Here is a 19,926-nt window from a genome sequence, read left to right on the forward strand (position 1 = left end):
TTCTTTTTCTATTTCTAACAATCACGCCCTATGTAACCAACACCATATAGATAAAGACATAAAAACTGCTGGAGTAAAATGATACACTTTAAGAAGCCTGCTGTAATAAAATTAGGCAAATCATCAAAATTAAAGGCTGACCTGTACAAATCCCTGCTTGGGTCTCAAGATCTGTCAGAGCAATGAGGACCTTCAATTTCCAATAATGCAGTAGACTGTTTAATTAATACATGAAAGATCAAAGTTATGGTAATATCATCTTTTGTTTCATATCAGCAGCTGTTTCTTTTTTTAATTTGTACCGTGAGACAACTGTTTCCTTTTAGAGTAAGTTTGTATCCTAATATGGCTTAATATGTATCCTATCTGCTTTATGTACTTGTGAACAGATTAAGTGTGAAATGTAAATACACTTATAAATATTATAAACAATATTTAAAGACTTTGTCTTTGAAAACCAGTCTGAATTCATCAGTCTGCTGGAATCAGGATAATCCTTTATTTTAATCTAATATTTCACAATCCTGCTCAAAGGTTTTGAACAACACATTGTGAAGGTTTAATCCAGATCAGAACCAAAACTAGCTGACTGCTCTAATCTCTACTCAGAAACATTTTTTCTCCTAAAATTCACATTTCTAGGGTTTAACTGATTAGCCTATCTGATAGCTGTAATCCAATCAGATTAGTATAATTGTCAATCATTACAAATCAAAAAAGAATGCTGCTTATCATTTATAGCTCTTTTTATTGGATTTATACATTTGTTTCCTATAAACAAAGACAAGATGAACTGACCTCTTCATCATCATCGTTCATGTTTCAAATCCTTTTATTTTCTAAAATACTTTGTGATGCTGTATCTGCGTTTACAGGATATCACGGACAATTTGACCAGCATGTCAATCAGCACATGCTAACAGCGCTTTGTTACATGTAATGTTGCACTGAGGATCCTGTGAACACACACACACACACACACACACACACACACACACACACACACACACACACACACACACACACACACACACACACACACACACACACACACACACACACACACACACACACACACAAGCTGTCACTGGCCTTATGTACACTCTGACCACAGTCCTGTTTCTTTCCCACGCCAGAGCTGAACTTTGGACTGAAGCCAGAACATCTCCATCTCAGCTCAAAAGTCAAACATCCCAGTTTCCTCTCATAACCAATGTTTGGTTGAATTCAAAGCCTGACACAGATTTAATACATGGATACTTTAAAATTAATAAGATTAGATTTCCGAATAGCACCAAAAGATAATTAAACCACATAAATACTCAAATACAGCAACATCATAAAAAGACTTAAACGCATAAAGGACATAATGAGGAGATGATCATTTTTTCTCTGCAACATTAACACATTTGTCGCAGGCAGTCTGAAGATGATCGTGAGCAAGTGGCTAAGTTCAGTGTTGAATCCACAGCTCCTAACGCACAGCTCTTTCCCACCTCTCTCTCTCTCTCTCTCTCTCTCTCTCTCTCTCTCTCTCTCTCTCTCTCTCTCTCTCTCTCTCTCTCTCTCTCTCTCTCTCTCTCGCTTTCTCTGCAGTGTGCACCAAGGGTCAGGCAGTGAGCAGTCAGTATCGTATGCTGGCTAAAAATGGCGGCTACGTCTGGGTGGAAACACAGGGAACTGTTATTTATAACAGCCGCAACTCCCAGCCACAGTGCATCGTGTGTGTAAACTATGTCCTCAGGTAAGTAACGCCTCTACATTTATGAATACATATGTTGATCAATGAAGATGACAGGGTTTGCCACAATCAGGTTGAATTTGATTCAACAAAAATAAAGTGTCTTTTGTTTCAAGTGTCTAGGTTATTTAAAACTGTTATTTCTGCCAAGACCCCCGACATACTTGGACTGTTGGATAGTCCTCCCCAAAAGACAAAGACTGTTCTGGGAATAATGAAATAATGTCACGAGAACCTAATATAGACCCTGGTCCACACTGTGGAAAAATTCTAAGCTCCCCTAAAGGTTCCTCTTCTTCTCTTAGAGAGTTCCCGCCATCTAACTGGCATAAACAGCAAACCCACAAAGTTGGCCTTGTTTACACTGTACCAAGACATCCTAGTATATATGCTCCCTGTAAATGTTAACCAATAAAACCAGTATTCATCATGCATGCTCTAAACACAGAATTGAGCAAACATGGAACAAAAAGTTCAAAATAATTCAACATGTATCTGTCTTTTGGGTGCCTTCTGCAGTCAGGTATCCACATGAAAGCCATCTCACTTCACTCTCCTTCTCTGCTCCTGCAGTGACATTGAGGAGAAGGCTATGATTTTCTCCTTGGAGCAGACAGAGTCCCTGTTCAAGCCACGCCACATGAGCAGCTTCTTCTCTGCTGGAGGAGCAGGTGTGACCGCAGAGCTGGGAGACGCACTCTTCACCAAACTCAAGGAGGAGCCGGAGGACCTAGCTCAGCTGGCTCCGACACCTGGGGACACAATCGTTGCTCTCGACTTCTGTTAGTATCAACTTCCATTGCCTTACAAGTGCATCAGTTCAGCTCATTATGTCAGCAACATTGTCATATTTTAGGTTCTGAAAAGAAAAAAAAGTGTTATTCCAATTAAAAGACAGTTGCCAATACTCCTGTATATTTAATTTTGAATTAAGTCAGCTGAAACCAGGTTTTTGTAGGTTTTGCAACTTAGTAACCCAGTTTATGAAGTCTGCAAAGTATCAGCATTGATATTATAGTTACCCACTGGTCATCTCTACTAAATTATTTTATTTTTAAAAACACTTATCACCTAGTAAGAATTTTCTATGGCAATGGTTTACCAAATTCAGAAATACAGTTAAGTTAGTTACTTTTCTTCACATGATTTCTTTATAGGACTAAAATACATTTCTAGAAATAAAAACAATTTTTTATCACAAATGCAATTCTATGTCTTGTCCTCTGATTTTATTTATTGTCTTTGCTCTAAAGGTGGCACCAAGCAACCAGCAGGATTCATCCCAGTGTCTGCTGCAGCCATGCCCCCTCCCGGACCACCGCCCTGGGCCAGCGAGAGCCACCAGCCCGCCCCTCCTGTGTCATGCCAAACCACTGCGTCAGTTCAAAGAGACATGGCTAACATGGCCAATACTTTCACTGTACAGCAGAATCCACCAGGCAGCGCTACTCCCAGCCTCAGCAGCTGCTCCACGGTGAGGACGTGAAGACACTGAACACTTAATTTAAATGAGTAATTAGTGAGTGAGTAACTGGCTGTGTTTTGTTTCTGTTTGTTCTTTTTGTGTTCAGTGAAGCCTACGGGGGGTTCAATGGTCACTAACTGTGTGTGAGAATAACGGGGGTGGATATTTGGAAGGAAGGAACAGGCAGTGAATAGTGCCTTTGTCAAAACTAATCTCTATTTGTTTCTATCTTTCTTCTTATACTTTTTTTCTTCCTTTTATGTTATGTCCCTCTCTGTTTCCTTCTTTCTGTCTACCCCCTGCAGCCCAGCAGCCCAGGTGATTACTACAGCACAGTGGAGAGTGACCTGAAGGTGGAACTGACTGAGAAGCTATTTGCACTTGACACTGATTGCAGCGGCAGTCCTGAAAACACTGAGGTGTGTGTCCTTTTTTTAATGGACGCTCATCTTATGTCTGAAATTTTAAGTTGATAGTCAGTTAAAAGTCAGTAAGTTAATAATAAGCCAAGAGCACCCCTCTTAGGATTCTGCACTAACCATGTTTTATTAAAGAAGGTACAGTAGTGCAATGTACAGTTACATACCTTCTTGCTGTATAATACAATACCAACACGGTGGCAACGGGCTACAGTATGCTTGCTGTCCATTTTAGCATTTTCATCACATCAAACTAGCATGCCAAACATAACAGTTTTATGAGGCAGGCTGTTCTCTTAAGTTATAGAGCATCACTTGGGTTACTAACTCTAATGCTTTTGTGCACAAAACCTTTACGGTTTTTATGTATGACTTTCAGATCACTTTTGAGGTTTGACCAATTTTCCCTGTGTTTAAATTTCTCCCATGGAACAGCTACTTAACCAAGCAGAAAGTAAACACCCCCTCATAAAGTTGAATATGCCTCTATATTTAACAATCATGTGATCTGTTTCTTTCTAGAGGGACTTGAGTGACCTAGATCTCGAGACTTTGGCTCCATACATCCCAATGGACGGTGAGGACTTCCAGCTTAATCCCATCATCCCAGAGCCGGAGCCCCTGGATGCTGGTCCTGCAGGATCCATGGGGAGCCACAGCAGCCTGGGCAAAACACACCAGGGGACTCATCAGAGCTTCAACAACATTGCCAGCCTCTTCCAGCCCTTGTCCTCCCCTTCCCAGGCCCAAGGCCACTACCAGCACCAGTCTACTGCATCCTGGCCTACAGGGGAGAAGAGAGGCTCTAGCCAGGGAACCATGGACCCCAGTATACTGTCTTATATGATGGGGCACATGAAGCAACCAGCCAGCACCCCTCTTTCCTCTATGGGGGGCAGGCAGAACCTGCAGTGGCCACCGGACCCTCTGATAACATACCAACAGCAACAACAAACATGTGCCAACAAGCCCTACCTGATGGAGTCTCTGTCAGGAGAAGAGCGACTGTCCTGCCAACAGAACACACCACCCATGATGCAGAAACAGAGGTGAGGTTACAAAATATGTATGTTTGAGTATTAAACCAAGACAACAACAGTGTATATGAGGTTTTCAGTGCACTGATGTTTGTATTAATGTTGAGTCTTAATTTGCAGGTCCATGGACAATTTTGTACAAGCCTATAAAGACATGAGTCCAGCCAGAGTGGCCATGGCTAACAGTATCAAGCGCTCCTTCAATCAGATGGTTGTGGTAAGTTTTGAACACATCATGTTCAGTGTAAATTATGAGGCACCTAAAAGAGGAATTCCCGGGGGGGGGCAGTTTGGCTTGGATGGTAGAGCAGACGTCTGATGTTCAGAGGCTACACTCCTTGTTGCACTGGTTGTAGGATCGATTCCCGGGGTCCTATCAAAGAGAAGCAAAAATGATCTTTAAAACTGGATGTACCTGTTCTGTCTGTTGTAAACAAAACATATATATGCTACTTTTCAAAAAACTCTCTGATCTTTTACATAGGGTTGTTGCTGCGGCAAATCAAGCACTTTTAGCAGACTTATTGTGGTGAGGCACAGTTTAGATACCAATTCTTAAATGGTTTGGACCACACATCACCAGCACATGTTCACTTAGGGCCCATGTTTGGAAAAAAAGAGCGAGGCAAAGACAAGAAATGTCAAAAACTATCTTTGTTTAGTTTTATTTGAAAGTTTTTTAAATAAAGAATACATTTTTGTATTTGTTTCTGACAACCATTTAAGCACAGATTATTTGCTCTGTCTTTTACTGACAAGTTGAGATTACAATGGTCGTCAAATTTACTTCAGCTTGTTTTGAACTAAGCAGCTAATTAATCACAAATAAATATATTAAGTTATAGTTAGACCTGATTGTGAAGAAGATAAAACAGGGGTTCTTAATGCACGACCAATTTTGTCCCCAAGAAAGGGAATGAAATCTCTTGATTTTGAGGCAATTTTTAATTTGGCTGTTAAAACATGCCTCCAATGTACAGAGGCCAGTCTTTGCATTTCATATATATGAAAGCTGTTGTCTTTAATATGTTGGGGACATTACCTTCTATTTTGTTGAAAAGCAGCTCATGAAGAAGCCTTGTATTTGTGTTTCAGGGCGAAAATAAACTGTCAGACATCATGTGGAAGAAGATGCGGGGTGACAGTTTTGCCACTATGGATCGCTCCCTCAGTGCAGGATCTTTAGCAGGTATGAGCTTACTGTTTGAGTTACTGTGTTTGAAACATGGCTTACATAATTATCTGCTCCACCTAACAACTACTCATGTAATTGTTCTCTGTCAGATTCAAGCATGGGGAGGATGATGCCAGGCAATATGTCTTCATGTCTGCAGCAACACAGGAAGTCCCAGTATCCTGGGATTGGGATAGGTGGTGCAAATGAGAAACACTTTCCCCAAAAGAGCTGCAACTACTCACAGTGTAACATGCTGCCATCTAACAAGGCTGAAGGTGAGCTGACATGCCTTCAATGTTTTTCATTCACAGAAAAGTGACTCTGCGGTCACTGTGTGTATATTTTTGCAGAACTGCAACTGAACTACTTTTATTTAAAAAACACATTTGTACACTTTTAGGAGTCTCCTGCTCAAGCCATTTACATTTTTCAGGAAAACAAATTACCCTTTGTATTGTAGAACTACTCCATCCTTTTCTTGCAGAATTTAATTGTCACTTATGTCCGTACTGAATCTTTGACACAAGTTTTCTTTCTGTTTCTGTTGTTTGTCAGGTGTTGCCAGTCGTTTGTTGGGCCCTTCCTTCGAGCCCACCTACCTGCCCGAGTTGACCCGTTATGACTGCGAGGTTAACGTCCCTCTGCAGGGCACCCTGCACCTCCTCCAGGGCTGTGACCTGCTGAGAGCTCTGGACCAGGCCACCTAGAGCCCCCTTGTCCAAAACCCGTCTGCAGCCCCAGACTTAAGCCTTTCTTTACATTAATACCTCTAGGTCCTTCAAGCGCCATGAGTCTTTGCTACATCTGGGGAATGGTATTCATGGCCACATCCTGCCTCATTTTGCTTATTTGGCTCAGCCTCACAATCTGTTCCCTGTTTCTTTATAGCTTTGTACATAGGCCACCTTAACAAGCTGATATATCAGGGTTAAGCCACTTATACCCCTCATTAAGTAAGCTTTGGACCCAAATCAGAGGCAGTTTGAGTGTACAGACATTTCCTTACATTGAGCCACATAGATTACACATGTATTGAAACATTGGTTATGCAGCATAAAAAGAGGAACACATGAAAAATAACTATGTGCAAATGTTGTAACACTTAATCTGCCCTGTGTTTGAAGCTGACATTGGGTGTTTGGTGTTAAAGAGGTATAATTGCAGTGAGATTTAAACACATAACCTGCCTTAAAGGTAGGCTCTGCCAAAACTTCTGCAGCCATACACATATACAGGCCAGAGCCAGGCTACCCTGAACCCGTGTCTTACCCCGACCTGGTCTCTGTTACAGACTTACCATATTTTCTCTATGCAGCTCTATTCAGCCCAACAAACCTTCTCTTTTACAGCTAGCTCTTTAAGCTCAGAAGAGAAACTATTATACTACCTACATGTTAAAGAAAGCACTGCGATTTACTTTGTGACTAGCATTTAGATCTAGTCCAGTTTTTAGTTCCAGTCAAAGCCTTGAACAACAGTTCAGTAACATTGACCTTGTAACCTCTCATTGTTTTGGTGAAATCTCCCTAAACAAATAAGCTAGTATAGCATATGCAAGTTTAGCCATTACATTCACTTCTGCCTGTCAAGATAAAGAATGTTCTTCTATTTTTATTGCATTGTTCAGGGTGCTTCTCCCCTCCTTTAAATACTTTTTAAAGTAAATGTAGTTTCCCAACAAAACTAAGAATCAAAAATGGATACAGCCAATAAGCACGGTCAGAATCATTATAACACCCAACTCTGCTTATATGCAGACTCTTTACCTGAATCCATCCCACCTGAGTCAGTGTGGGTCAACATTAATGCCATATGCATTGTAGTGTATTGTTCAGATATTATAGTAGTTTATTTTTCTGTCACTGACCTGAAATATTTTAGCTTTATATTAGATCTCCTCATGTTATTTAATCCAAGCTTACGGGACACTTTACCTTATTGATACTGCTTCCTTTCCCCTCTTTTATTTTGTTTGTATGTTTATAGTCCACCTTCCAGAATCTTATTTTTCGTGTCTAACTCAAAGACACACTAATAAATATATATTGCAATACATGTACTCTACTGTAAGTTGAAAATACCTGTACTTTCTTCTGTTTTTCTATCTTCTTAAATCTGTCAGTCAGGTAAATAGCTCATGTGACTACAGGGTCTTTCTTATTGTGCAATTATTTTATTGAGCTTGAGCTTCTATACTCAGCAGCAGAGCTAGCTGTAATCATCAAACTCATTTCTTGTACATAGAATTTACTTGCACACACTACAAAAGTTTATGTGATTACATGTTATAGGCTTACACTTCTCACAACACAGTAATGCAGTGGTGTGCACATACCGTCTGAGCCCAGGGCAAGGGTGGCGGGGGGGGGGGCTCTCTTGCAGCAATTCATGATTGATTTGTGGTGCAGAATGTTGAGAATTTTTTGTAATGCCAGACGAAGGACAAAGACACATATTTAACAAGCAAGCCACTAAATGGCACCATGTTGTTATACCTACAATTTTTGTTCCAGATAGATGCTTGGAACATTTGAATTCATTGCGAAATGGTCACAGTTTATAGGTTATATCTCAGATGTTATTGAGTCATGTTGCGCACGTAACTTAAGTCAGCGATAACTTAGGGTTTTTATTGTGTTTTTTGACTCATTCATTGTCCTCGAAAGCAGAAAACAAATTCCTAGCTCTTTATCTACAGTTTGCTGCTTCTCCTGTAATAACTGTTAAACCAATGAAAAGCTGCCTAATTTTAAACTTATTGTGCCAAGTCGTAGCAGAAGGACCTATACTTTTTTTTTGTCCTGTCCAAATAAAAGAGGACAGCATACAGTATGCTGTACAAAAGCAAAAGTAGGGGTGGATTTTTTCATCACTCTACCAGCAAATTTGGCAAAGCCATCTACTTTCCTATAACAATAACAATTACATGTTAATTTAGGAATTGGTTGCAAACGGACGGCTATACCATATTAACACAGTTTGCTGAATGGTTGCTTTGTAAAGTATGATAGATTTTTAGTTATAAGCACACGCTTGCAAAGGACATTTTGGCCAATTACAGGGGCTTTTTAGATGTGCAATAGGAGGTATAAAAAGAGTATATAAGAGTTTCACTGAAGTAGTCGTGCTTATCAGAACCAAAGACAAGAGGTGAAATTGGGCAGGCGTAGTTACCCTTGACGGCCCATTTGGTGTGATATTAGGGCAAAATTGTATAATGATAACACTGAAGCTTTTTGAACCAGAAAAGCAATGATGGTAGCTCTCCCCTCACCCTGTATTGCACACCACAGCACAAACCTGATAGTAAAGCACTCATCTACTGATTCATTTAGATGTACATAGCAGCAGCAGTAGCAGCAGCATTAGCCTTAGTTTCAGTGCAGCACAGCAGTCTGAGAAGTAACTTGAAGGTGAATCGTATGTATTATTTTCAAGATTAGGACATAGCCAGTTTTTGTTATAATTAGATGTGCAGTGGCTGCCAATATTAAAAAGCTTTGATGGGAATATTATTAGTCAAATTAATACACAATGGGCAAAGAGTAAGGGTGTGATTTTTTTCAACCTAGAAACTGTATTTTCACCCAAATGATGTCAGTAATGTAATCAACAGAGTACCTTTAGTGAAAACACATTCTCACAGTTTTGCTTTGTTCTCTTCTTTCCTGTGTTCAACTTATTTTTCTTATTCTCACTCTGTTTTTTGAGGTTATTGTCTTTGTGTGGTGACCACTTTTCTGTATCAATTATAGTACTTTGTACACATATGAGTTACGTATTTAAAAAGACAAAACTACAGTTTCAAATAATGTTTTTAGTGTTTATGCGTCCTGGTACTTTGTCTTTATCTATCTCCCTTATAGATGCAGATGGATCAGATCCCTCGCTGTGCTGTTTTCTCTTGAGCTGTTTCTGTGTTGTGGCATTTTAGTTTTAGTTTTTTTTTCCCTCAAGAGTTTTATTCTTATTATCTTAACCCTAAAATCTCTAAAGAGTCTGTTTGATGATTGTTTTTATTCTTGCTTTAAGGAGATGAAACAAAAAGTTTAAGAATTAAAGAGTTCAATTTAAAGATAAATATCAGTTTTCTAAGTTTCACTTGTCAGATATGTAGCATTTTGTTGAAGAAGGTGGAGTTGCCACATCATTAATCACAAAGTTTTCAGTTGCCTTTGTAAAAGCAATGGTGCTTTATGTGTCGTTTTTTAGAAAGTGTATTACATCTCTTGGATCCACTAACACTATATTTTGATATTCTCTGCTTTATGTCATGCTGAAATTATCTTTAAAGTTCATTTCAATACAAACAATGTGCCTTATCATGCCTTCATGGTTGTTTCTCCTCGCTCAAGTTGACCCTTCAAGTGCACAGCTAGTGCCCTTTAAACCCATAGATGACTTCCTTCAACTCTTGGGGCTATTATTAAATGAAATCCTAATTTGACATTGTATTTTATCCAACTTAAGTAAAAACTTATATAAGTAAAACACCTTAATATGGAAAAGAATGCATCGAAATCTCTCTTTCATTTTTTATCTTAATGCCTCAACTTCTTCTACCAGCAGGGGGGTGTCCAGAGGAGTAGCCAATAGTGGCATGGGCCAAATCTGATTAACCATCTTAAGTACCATCTGTCCTCAACTATGATTAATTAATTGCTTTGTCAATAGCAGTACTTATGTGTGTGTGTGCACATATATATCAGTCCACCACTGCTAAATTTGGTCCCTGGATCGGGACACCCCAGTCAAAAAGTCAGTTTTTTTTTTGTTTCTTTTTTTTATTAATGTAATTGTACAACGTACTTAAATATATACAGTATTTGGTAATAACTACAATTACATCCAAAACTGGAGTTACAATGTCAAAGTTGGGCTGATTTCCATAATAACCTTCAAGTGCTCTTGGTCAACAGCTCCCCATAGCCTCATCTGATACATTTATTTAGATCCTAAAAGAACAGCAGCGTAGTGAAGGACCTCAGATTAAAGTAGAATCCTATTAGACCCCGTTGTAGATATCCTGGTGATGAATCAACGTTTGTTCAAAGGTATTGAAGGAAATGGGTTCCCCAGCTCATCAAACGACCTGACAGTCCGTTTGTAGATGAAGCTGCTTGTGGGTTTTTTAGGTCTAGTTGAAAAATATTTGACTTTACTGTAAAAGTTCTACTGAGAGGGTCATTATTCAGAGGGGGCTATATTGTTTCACATTAAAAAGGTGTCGGGATTTGAAACTAAAATCGCCTGACTTTCATGTTGAAAATTTGGGGCTGAACATGCTGCAGTTTGGTTAAAGAAGGGCTAGGTGGCATCTCCAGGTGTCATCAGGGTATTGAGTTGTGCTGAAGATTTTAAGTGAAGACAATAAAAGTTTTATTTTTTCACTTGTGTATATATATATATATATCGTTTGATCATCCAAACCTTGAGATTGAAACTCCAAATTTTTCTTATCCACTAAGATGAGAAGTAAATCCACAGTTCAGAGACAATACAATATCTAAAGGACAGCTCTGAAAGTGAAAGACAATGTGAAGTAGAGAGGACCCATGTAAAGCTGTCTTACAGTGTTGCTACATTTCTGTAGAAATGTGAGCGGAAAAAAATAGGAAAATTATCAGTGCAAGTTCATATATGGAAAAAAAAAAAACAACCACAGTTTTTAGAATACATTTTGGTCATAAACAAGCCACACTAGACATGTGATGTTCTAAAACGCAAAAGATGACTCTTATCCTGGGAGGGGGTGTGGGCAGTAAAATGCTGTAGAAGACAGGAATAGAAATGAAGTTGAGTTGAGTGACACATAAAGAGAGATACATCCTGCTCAGCCTGCCCACTGACGCAAATCTCTCAACTCCTCCACTCGACAGATCTCTCAAATGCTTCTGCTCTCACTACCCCTCATTCTTTACTGCTTTTCAAGACTCTGAAGCCCAGTTTGTTTGCTATCCTGATATTTCAGCAATTACTTCAGACAAAAGGCACTATCAATCAGAGCGTGAATCAAAAGTTATCACTTTTTTATTCGGAAAAGCTTAAAATTGGTCATTTACTATTTAAGGATCATGTTAGATATTTAAGACTTCATAAAGTTGGGTATTTACAGAAGTTTATAGAAAGCCACCTTGCAGCATGTTTAAAGCCAGTTTTTAAACCAATACAATCAGCATTATTGCATATTTATGGAGTCATATAGAACTATTCTTAAACAGGCCAGTTCTTTTTAATGTTTTGGTAAGCAGATAGGCTTTTATGACTGTTAAATGTTTTGAAATATGAAAGGCAAAAAGCACCTCAGATGGACTTTTTAGCAAATGATGAGATTTAACAAAATTGTCTAAATGTATGTGTATAGAGTGGGCTAGTTGGAAGTTGATTTTAAAATACAAATTATGGCAGAGAGGAAGTCCCGCCCCTATTTAAATGTAGCTGCTGCTCAGTTTTAAATTATGTTTGATGTTGCCTATTTTCTTAGCAATAGTAATTCAAACCCAAACAGAGAGTCCGAGTTAACATTTAACACTGCACTGTTGTAAGTCTAAAAGCTTTTCAGGAGAGGTAGTTTATCTACAAATATGGATCATGATTACCAGGAACAGGTGTTTGTTCAGGGAGAGAATAATGGCAACTTTTTGTAAGAAAACGTAGCAGGGAAGCTATATTAAAAGGGGGTGTGGCTTCTGCTCTTTGCTTTAACTCTAGAAGGCCCATCACCAGTCCTAGTACAAAACATACAACATACTGTGCTTCTTGAAGGGTTTCCCCAAAAGTGATGAACCATATTATGAGTTTATACACATAATCATTGCTCTTCTTCTTTAAAGACAATGTCAGCATGCTGTTTTGTGTCTTTTGTAACAACAGGGTTTTTTCTTTTCCTTATGATCCATGATCAGATGTTTGTTTCTGTTTTTGTCCATGTCATACAGTACAGTTATCAGTTGATTCTGTATTTTTTAATATGCTCAAAATCCATATTGCTCTTGTTATTATCATACATTGTTATCATTGTTATAACTATAAGGGGACTCTGACCCTATAAGAAGTTTGTGTTTCTGCACTGATATCTTAATAATAAAGTATACTGATCTTATTCTCCTTTATCCGTGCCGTGTGTGGGTTATTGTAGCTCATTTGATTGTTTAGAAGAATCAAGATATGATAGCAGTGGTAGAGGTAAACAACAAAACAAATATATTTCATTTTACTTTACAAAACATATAGCTATTAGTTATATAAAAACACTTTTATACACAATTTAATGTTTTAATTTCAGATTTGTGTGGAGCACTCACTCTGGCCCCTTTTTGAGTTTGGTGGGGTAATCATCCCAGAGCAGAGTCAGGTGTGTGTGTGTGTGTGTGTGTGTGTGTGTGTGTGTGTGTGTGTGTGTGTGTGTGTGTGTGTGTGTGTGTGTGTGTGTGTGTGTGTGTGTGTGTGCGTGCGTGCGTGCGTGCGCGCGCGCGCGTGCGTGCGTGCGTGCGTGCGTGTGTGTGTGTGTGTGTGTGTGTGTGTGTGTGTATGGCTGATTGGTCCTGATTGAGACCAGGTGTGAGTAGCTTATATATACCTGTGCGTTTCAGTGCTCTGTGCTGACTCATTATCTCACCTTCAGAGATAATGAGAGGTGCCTTCTGATTATGAACCATCAAAGTCTGTCTCTGTATAAACTGCAGTAACATATTTTTTCTGTGGGTTTGAAAGCAGTTTCTAGTTTCTATAGTACCGTAACTGGTTGTCGCTAGGCTTGTTTTTCACCCAAGCATTTTTTGTTCACCCTTATAGCCCCTTGGGCGGTCTTAGTGTTTCCTAAAAGAGTTCTCCCAGTGTCCTCTCCTTGAGAGTTTTCTTCCTGGTCAGCTGCTCAAAAGTGGTGGTTTAGTTGGCCTTGCCCCAGTTTTGTTTTGGTCGTTTCTTTCTCATTGTTGTCTTTTTTCCTTTTCCCTTTTCATAACTTGCGATATTAGTGGTTATTCCTTTGGGATAACTTTCAGAAGGGGGTCCCAGTCCGCAATTTAATCCTGCTCCCCTGCAACCTGACAAGATTACTGACCAGTACATACATAACCATTTCAATCAAACCTGTTATGGTAAAATATATCAAGACAATATGAATGAAAAGTAGTCAATTTGAAAACCCCCATCGATTTATACAACAAAAATTTCAGTACAAAAGCAAAAGATTTCTACACACTGATATAGTTTACAAAGGTTCTTTATAATGTACATCTTCAACAGGGAAACTCAAACAATCGACAGTTACTCCAGATACCCAGGGAAGTTTAGAGTTCTGATGTTGTAGTTATTTTGAAACTATTTTGTATTGTTTCCATATTTAAGAATTAATAATATTATATTTGTTAATTGTATATAATTCAAATGAATCAGATTACGTCACAGAAACAGTTAAATATAAATGTGCCAAAAAACAAAAGGCACCAGTACAAAGCCCTGTGGAACACACATGTACATTGTAGTATTGCATAATACTGCCACCTTCTGGTAAAAATGCTGCAACCACCATCGTCCAATTTCCGATTAGTTGCAGGGTTACAGTCTCATGTAATATGCATGTTGATATAACTTAGTAATTGGTACTCAAAAAAAATGTAGAGATGCAGAAATGTTGCTTGGTTAAAACAGGGTAGATTTTCAAAGATCCTGGAGAGAAAACATTTTGGAGATCTAGGATTTTTCAGCTTCTTAAAATCCAAAACAAAAAATCTAAACCTGACATGTGAAGAAGCAAAAGTTAATTAAAATGGAACTCGAGACATTACGAACCATTATAAAGTGTTGCATGCTCCCCAACTATTCCCCAACATAATTACACTTGATAACTTTCCACTTTTGACGAGCTGGCTTTGTCACATTTCTTTGAACACCATTTATGCATTTTAACACATGGTGGTCTTACGACACAAAGCAAGTGTTTACTAGAATATGGAAGTTGGCACTTGGAAGTCTGTACAGGTTTTCAGGTGTGCATTTTCATGTCTATGCTATCGTGTCTATTTTCTATGCTATTCTTCAGCCAGTGCAGTTTTCATTTCAAGACCACTTAGCAGTTTCAAAATAACTCACTGAAGCGCATCCTGTAACAGCCCATCTGTGAAAATTGTGTTTTTCTTTGTTTTGTATAAACTATCTTAATTAGGTCCAAGTAAGTGAGAAATTAGCTTCTGTTAACACATAAATTGTATACTTTTGCCCGGACCCATTTTAGGGATTTTTGGAACCTCTCAAATTTTATATAATTAAAAGCCAAATTTAAAGTTCCTTTAAGATCCTTGCTATAGATTGTGATCATGTCTTTTGAATATAAATTACAAATTTGTAATAAACTCTAGACCTGTAGGTCTATAGGCCCCAAAGGTCATTCAATTCCACATAATTAAACTGTGGAAACAGCTTGAATAGAGGATGACTTACATGTGGAAAAAAAAACTTGTCAGAAAAATTTTGATATCCAATTATGCAGTGGTTATTGTTCAATTCCAGGAAGGCCTACACAAGGCACTTACTCATTTCTGGTAAAACCGGATCCCCCATATGATGGCAAATATGGGAAACACTGGCAAGGACTGTGGTTGTTTATAGTTTGGTGAAAACACATCCTGAGGTCTGTAGGGAATTATGGAAAAATACTTGCAAAGAGTGTGGTCGTTTACAGTTTAGTACCATCAAGTCCTTAGGCCTGTTTGCAAGCCACAATCCAAAAACCTTATGACATTTTTTGTGCTTCTTCCTTCCTCTGCAGGAAGACAGGAACATAAACCTTATTGCCAAAACAAAAGGAGCATGTGAGACATTCAGGCAGCGGCATAGGTCAACACACTCGGCTCACTCTACTTTATTCCAGCTTTTGTTTCTTTAAGGTGGGGAGGCAGGAAATTATGGTGGTAAAACGGGAGGAACCCACAATGGGATTGTTTGTTTGACTTTTAAACTGCAAACAATGTGTAGGTTACATCCCATTCCGCATTATCCTGATTGGTTTACATTTGTACATATGTCTTAAATCCTCAGTTATCTGAAAAATATGCATCGACAGTCTCACTAATCTGGACACCTTTAATAAATGGCTGAATGCAGGAACGTTGTACAAAACAGGGAGCCGCTACATGGATCAGCCTTTCATGGATCAGCCTTTCATGGATCAGCCTTTACACTTGGACCATGGACAGACAAAGTGAATAACACTGATTATCTGTTTACAATGGCACCTGCCAGTGGGCTGGAAATGTTAGGCAGCAAAAGAACATTTTGTCCTTGTAGTTGATGTTTTGGAAGCAGGACAAAATGGGCAGTTGGCTGTGAGCGACTTGACAAGGGCTGGACGACTGGGTCAGAACATGTCCAAAGCTGCAGCTCTTGTGGGGGTGTAACTGGTCTGTAGAGATCAGTACCTGTCAAAAGTGGCCCAAGGAGCAAAAAACAGCAAACTGGTGACAAGGCTGTAAGTGGACAAGGCTCATTGGTATACTTAGGGGATAAAAGCTGGCTTGTTTGATCCGACAGGATCAAGGCAACTAGTTTTAAAGGGATAGTTCAGGTTTTTTATGTGGTTGCATGAGGTACTTGTCAACAAGTATTAACCACAGGGGATGCTGGTCAACTCGGTCCCTTTGTTGAGAAACCGCCAGAATAACCAAAATGGAAGCAACAGTATGTCAAACGTTACAGACGAGGTCGGCTCTACCACATAATCTAGATAATTTTAACAAACACCAACCAAAGCACCATTCCTGGTGTGATTGTAAGCTCTATTTGGAAATATGTCACTGCTTTACTTTGCTTCACTGTGTCCAAACTTTTGACACATAGCTCATACAACCCCATCTTCAAAAATAGAAACTTTCCCTTAAAGGAATAGACTCTGCCCCAAAATTCTCCATGTCCCAACTCAATTGAACATCTGTGGGATGTGCTGTATAACCAAGTCCAATCCAGTGGAGTCCTTGGGTGCTTCTCAAAGCTCTCAACTTCCATCCTTTCGTCGTTTACTCGCATTGTTGCCCCTCCCACCAGAGATGCAAGGAAATGAAAAGAGGGGAGAGAGGAAACGAGGATATTTGTATTAAGAGAAATGAGACGTCCTTTCCTCCGTTGCGTCACAGGAAGTGACGTCAGTTTGTGATGACAGCTTTAACAGCTGTTTGTATCAGCACACATGTTGACTGTAATAACTCTGATAAATATAAACAGTAACAGAGCTCTGTCTCTGTGCTTTACCTGTTTAACAAACACCTGCAGAAGAAGAGAATCTGCTCTCTGTTTTTTTCTGTCCTGAAGCATTACGGCTCGATTTACCAGTAAGATGCCTCTTAAATTATGTATTCAGTTACGGGGAAATATAAATGATGCAACTCTTTTCAACCCCCGTGCTCATTAATGATCAGCCTTATATGAAACTTTATTAACCTGACAGGAAATATAACAAGTGTTTTAACTAACAGACAAACTTCACTGTCAGACTTTAATTCTCTTCATGAAGAAAACGAGAACAAACGGGGAAACTAACTGATCATGAATATATCTATTCTGTCTGTGATATTAAAAGAAGTCAAAGAGAGTAAGAGGAGGGATTATATGATCTAAAACATATATGGGTGCTGTTACAGATGGAGGTAGTTGGTGACCTCCATGGAGCCCTTCATGGAGAGTCCCTGCCCTCATTGCACCAAGCTTGAGCTCACCAGCCTGGCTGCTCAACAAAAGGAGCTCCTTTCCCTCAGTTAGGTGTGTGCAACAGAGAAGACAACACCTTCAGTTGTTTTCTCTGGGTTTTGTTTGAAGAGTGTTGTTGTGAGAGAGTGTGTATGTTTGTGTATGTATTGTGGAGGGATGGATGGTGGTAAAAGGATAATTAAAAAGAGGATTGATCTCTCAGGAGAGTTTTTGCAGATTACAGTTTGTTTAGGCCATTTCCTTAGTTTGTCTACTCTTTGTGGTAGAATTAAAGGATCTGCTGCTAATACAGTATCTTGGTACCACAGCACACCTTCAGGGGTATAGTAGAGCCCATGTCTCATCAGGTTAGGACTGTAGCCCTGACCTAAGGAGGGAGGCCGACACAATATGAGACCGGGTGGTCATAATGTTATGGCTGATCTGTCTTCTTAAATACATCACCTTCAAGTTGATTACACTCGTTTCTCTGTTCACTAATGAAGTACACACTCTCCAACAGTATGCACACACAGCCACAGTAATTTGAAACTGCTGTACAAATATTTTTTCTTCAAGTAGATTTTGGTGTTGGTGATCAGCTTCCTTTCATTTAAAAATGTTTGAGTGCAAGCTGTTTAGCCCTCTGAAATCAAATCATCTCTCTGAATCTCACTTTTCATAGTTTGATAGTAAGTGTCTAAACAGAGAAGAACTTGACAAAAATAAAAAGTACATATTTTCAAACAACTTATAAAATAGATGTATCAAAATCTTTAACATTGTCATAACATAGCAGAGTTTTAGAACACATGACATGTTCAGCAGTGCAGTAAGGGTTGTTGATGATTAAAGTGCCATACCTGAGTCGTTATTATTATTAGTAGATATTCTCTATGGCTCCATCTAATGGCTGAGCAGTGTGCTGCCACCCACACTTATAATGCCACCCTCCCTTTTTTTCTTTGACTGATCTATAAAGAATATCCTTTTTAAAACCACCTAGCATAATGACACAACACTGCACCCACAGTTATTACTACAGGGGAGCTTAGTGTTGTGATACAGGCTTTCCAAAGCTTTGTTTGAACAACTCTTATCACAACTCTTATCAGTCCTTATGCTTTGCCGAACATATAGGGCTTTCTTAAATGTGCAGTCAGCACTTTTGTCACCAGGAAAGGGATTGTCATGAAGAATGTCCAAAGTCTCTGTGATTACCAAAGTAGGAATTAACACTTTATACACAACTGGCTTTCCAAGTGCCGTGTAAGCTTTTCTGCAGACTAAGCCATTATGCAATACAAGTCTAGGGAATGGCTATTCAAGATTCCTTTGCATTTCCCCTTCAACATGTCTGAGGTAAGGTCTTTTTTGGCTGTACATACTTTACTCTCCAGAGAAAAGTCATGAAGTTATTTAGCTAAAATGTAATTTTGCTTTACTGCAATAATTGTTGCAGCAGCTCCATACATGTGTTGGTTGCCTGAGCTGTTGTTCTGGCAACAGAACAAGTAGGCTGAACTGGCAGACTGGACAACTTGAAATGGAACTGGAAAAGGAGCTTCCAGTTAAATCAGATACTAGTGATCATCTGTAGAGGGAGGCGCTCTTTACCTCTCTTGCTGTGAAAGAGGGATAAGTGCCACAGTATTAGCAATACTGTGCGTCTTAGCATCAATCTATGCAAAATTGTCCAAAAACTCAGACAAACTTGTGGTCTTCCGGGGACATATGTGATATCCAGTTTTTCACGCTATAGTGTGGATGATAGTTAATTAAAGCTGAAAACTATTTTTTTTGTGGCAATAGGCATTGCCCTTTTTATTTAGTTTTGTCTACCGCCCCCATTTCTGATTTCTCAGTGCTTTTACCTAAATATGACAGAGTCTGTATTATTGATTTTGATAGTCATATTGTCCTGGCAATGCACTCGCAGAAGAATTTCCTTAACCCTTTAGAGTCTATTAACTTCACTGGTCCTACATACAGTGTGTCAAGGGCCACACTTTTAATCTGGTCATATCATATGGTTTCAAGGTCAATTGTATGGATGGTATTAATTTTTGTTTAACTGATCACCCAAGTATCAAGTTTTAACTTGTATACTTGTGTGACACCTGTCCCTGCTTGCTCTTGCATTATTAACTCAAATACAGCTTGTACATTTTTCATGCATCTTCATCTCTTTCATAAAGCCCATTTGTTTTTGCAATAATCTCAGATGTCCCTTCGCCTGCAGCAAACTGATCAGCTACTTGGGTTTGCCATTTTGTCTTATACACTGATCTATGTGAATTGATATATTTTTGCATCTCAGTTTGATCTATTTTTAAGCAACATACAACAAACCTTTTCCAGCTTACAGTAATGTATGTAGCATTTATTATTTCAGCTCAGTCCTAACC

At 38.9% G+C, this 19,926-nt stretch overlaps 1 protein-coding gene across 1 annotated transcript in view; it reads left to right on the forward strand.

Annotated features, from left to right (window-relative positions):
• epas1b (endothelial PAS domain protein 1b) overlaps positions 1–12,941 on the forward strand; it is a 61,873-nt gene extending 48,932 nt beyond the window's left edge. The window contains exons 8-16 of the mRNA XM_034681830.1: positions 1,597–1,744; positions 2,315–2,523; positions 2,995–3,215; positions 3,512–3,625; positions 4,148–4,674; positions 4,783–4,879; positions 5,758–5,851; positions 5,947–6,114; positions 6,395–12,941. Coding sequence (XP_034537721.1) covers positions 1,597–1,744; positions 2,315–2,523; positions 2,995–3,215; positions 3,512–3,625; positions 4,148–4,674; positions 4,783–4,879; positions 5,758–5,851; positions 5,947–6,114; positions 6,395–6,546 — 1,730 coding nt within the window. The 3' untranslated portion in view covers positions 6,547–12,941. The remainder of the gene's footprint in view (positions 1–1,596; positions 1,745–2,314; positions 2,524–2,994; positions 3,216–3,511; positions 3,626–4,147; positions 4,675–4,782; positions 4,880–5,757; positions 5,852–5,946; positions 6,115–6,394) is intronic.
• The last annotated feature ends 6,985 nt before the right edge of the window (positions 12,942–19,926 follow it).

Source organism: Notolabrus celidotus, chromosome 4 (assembly GCF_009762535.1).
Source record: "Notolabrus celidotus isolate fNotCel1 chromosome 4, fNotCel1.pri, whole genome shotgun sequence".
Classification (NCBI taxonomy): domain Eukaryota; kingdom Metazoa; phylum Chordata; class Actinopteri; order Labriformes; family Labridae; genus Notolabrus; species Notolabrus celidotus.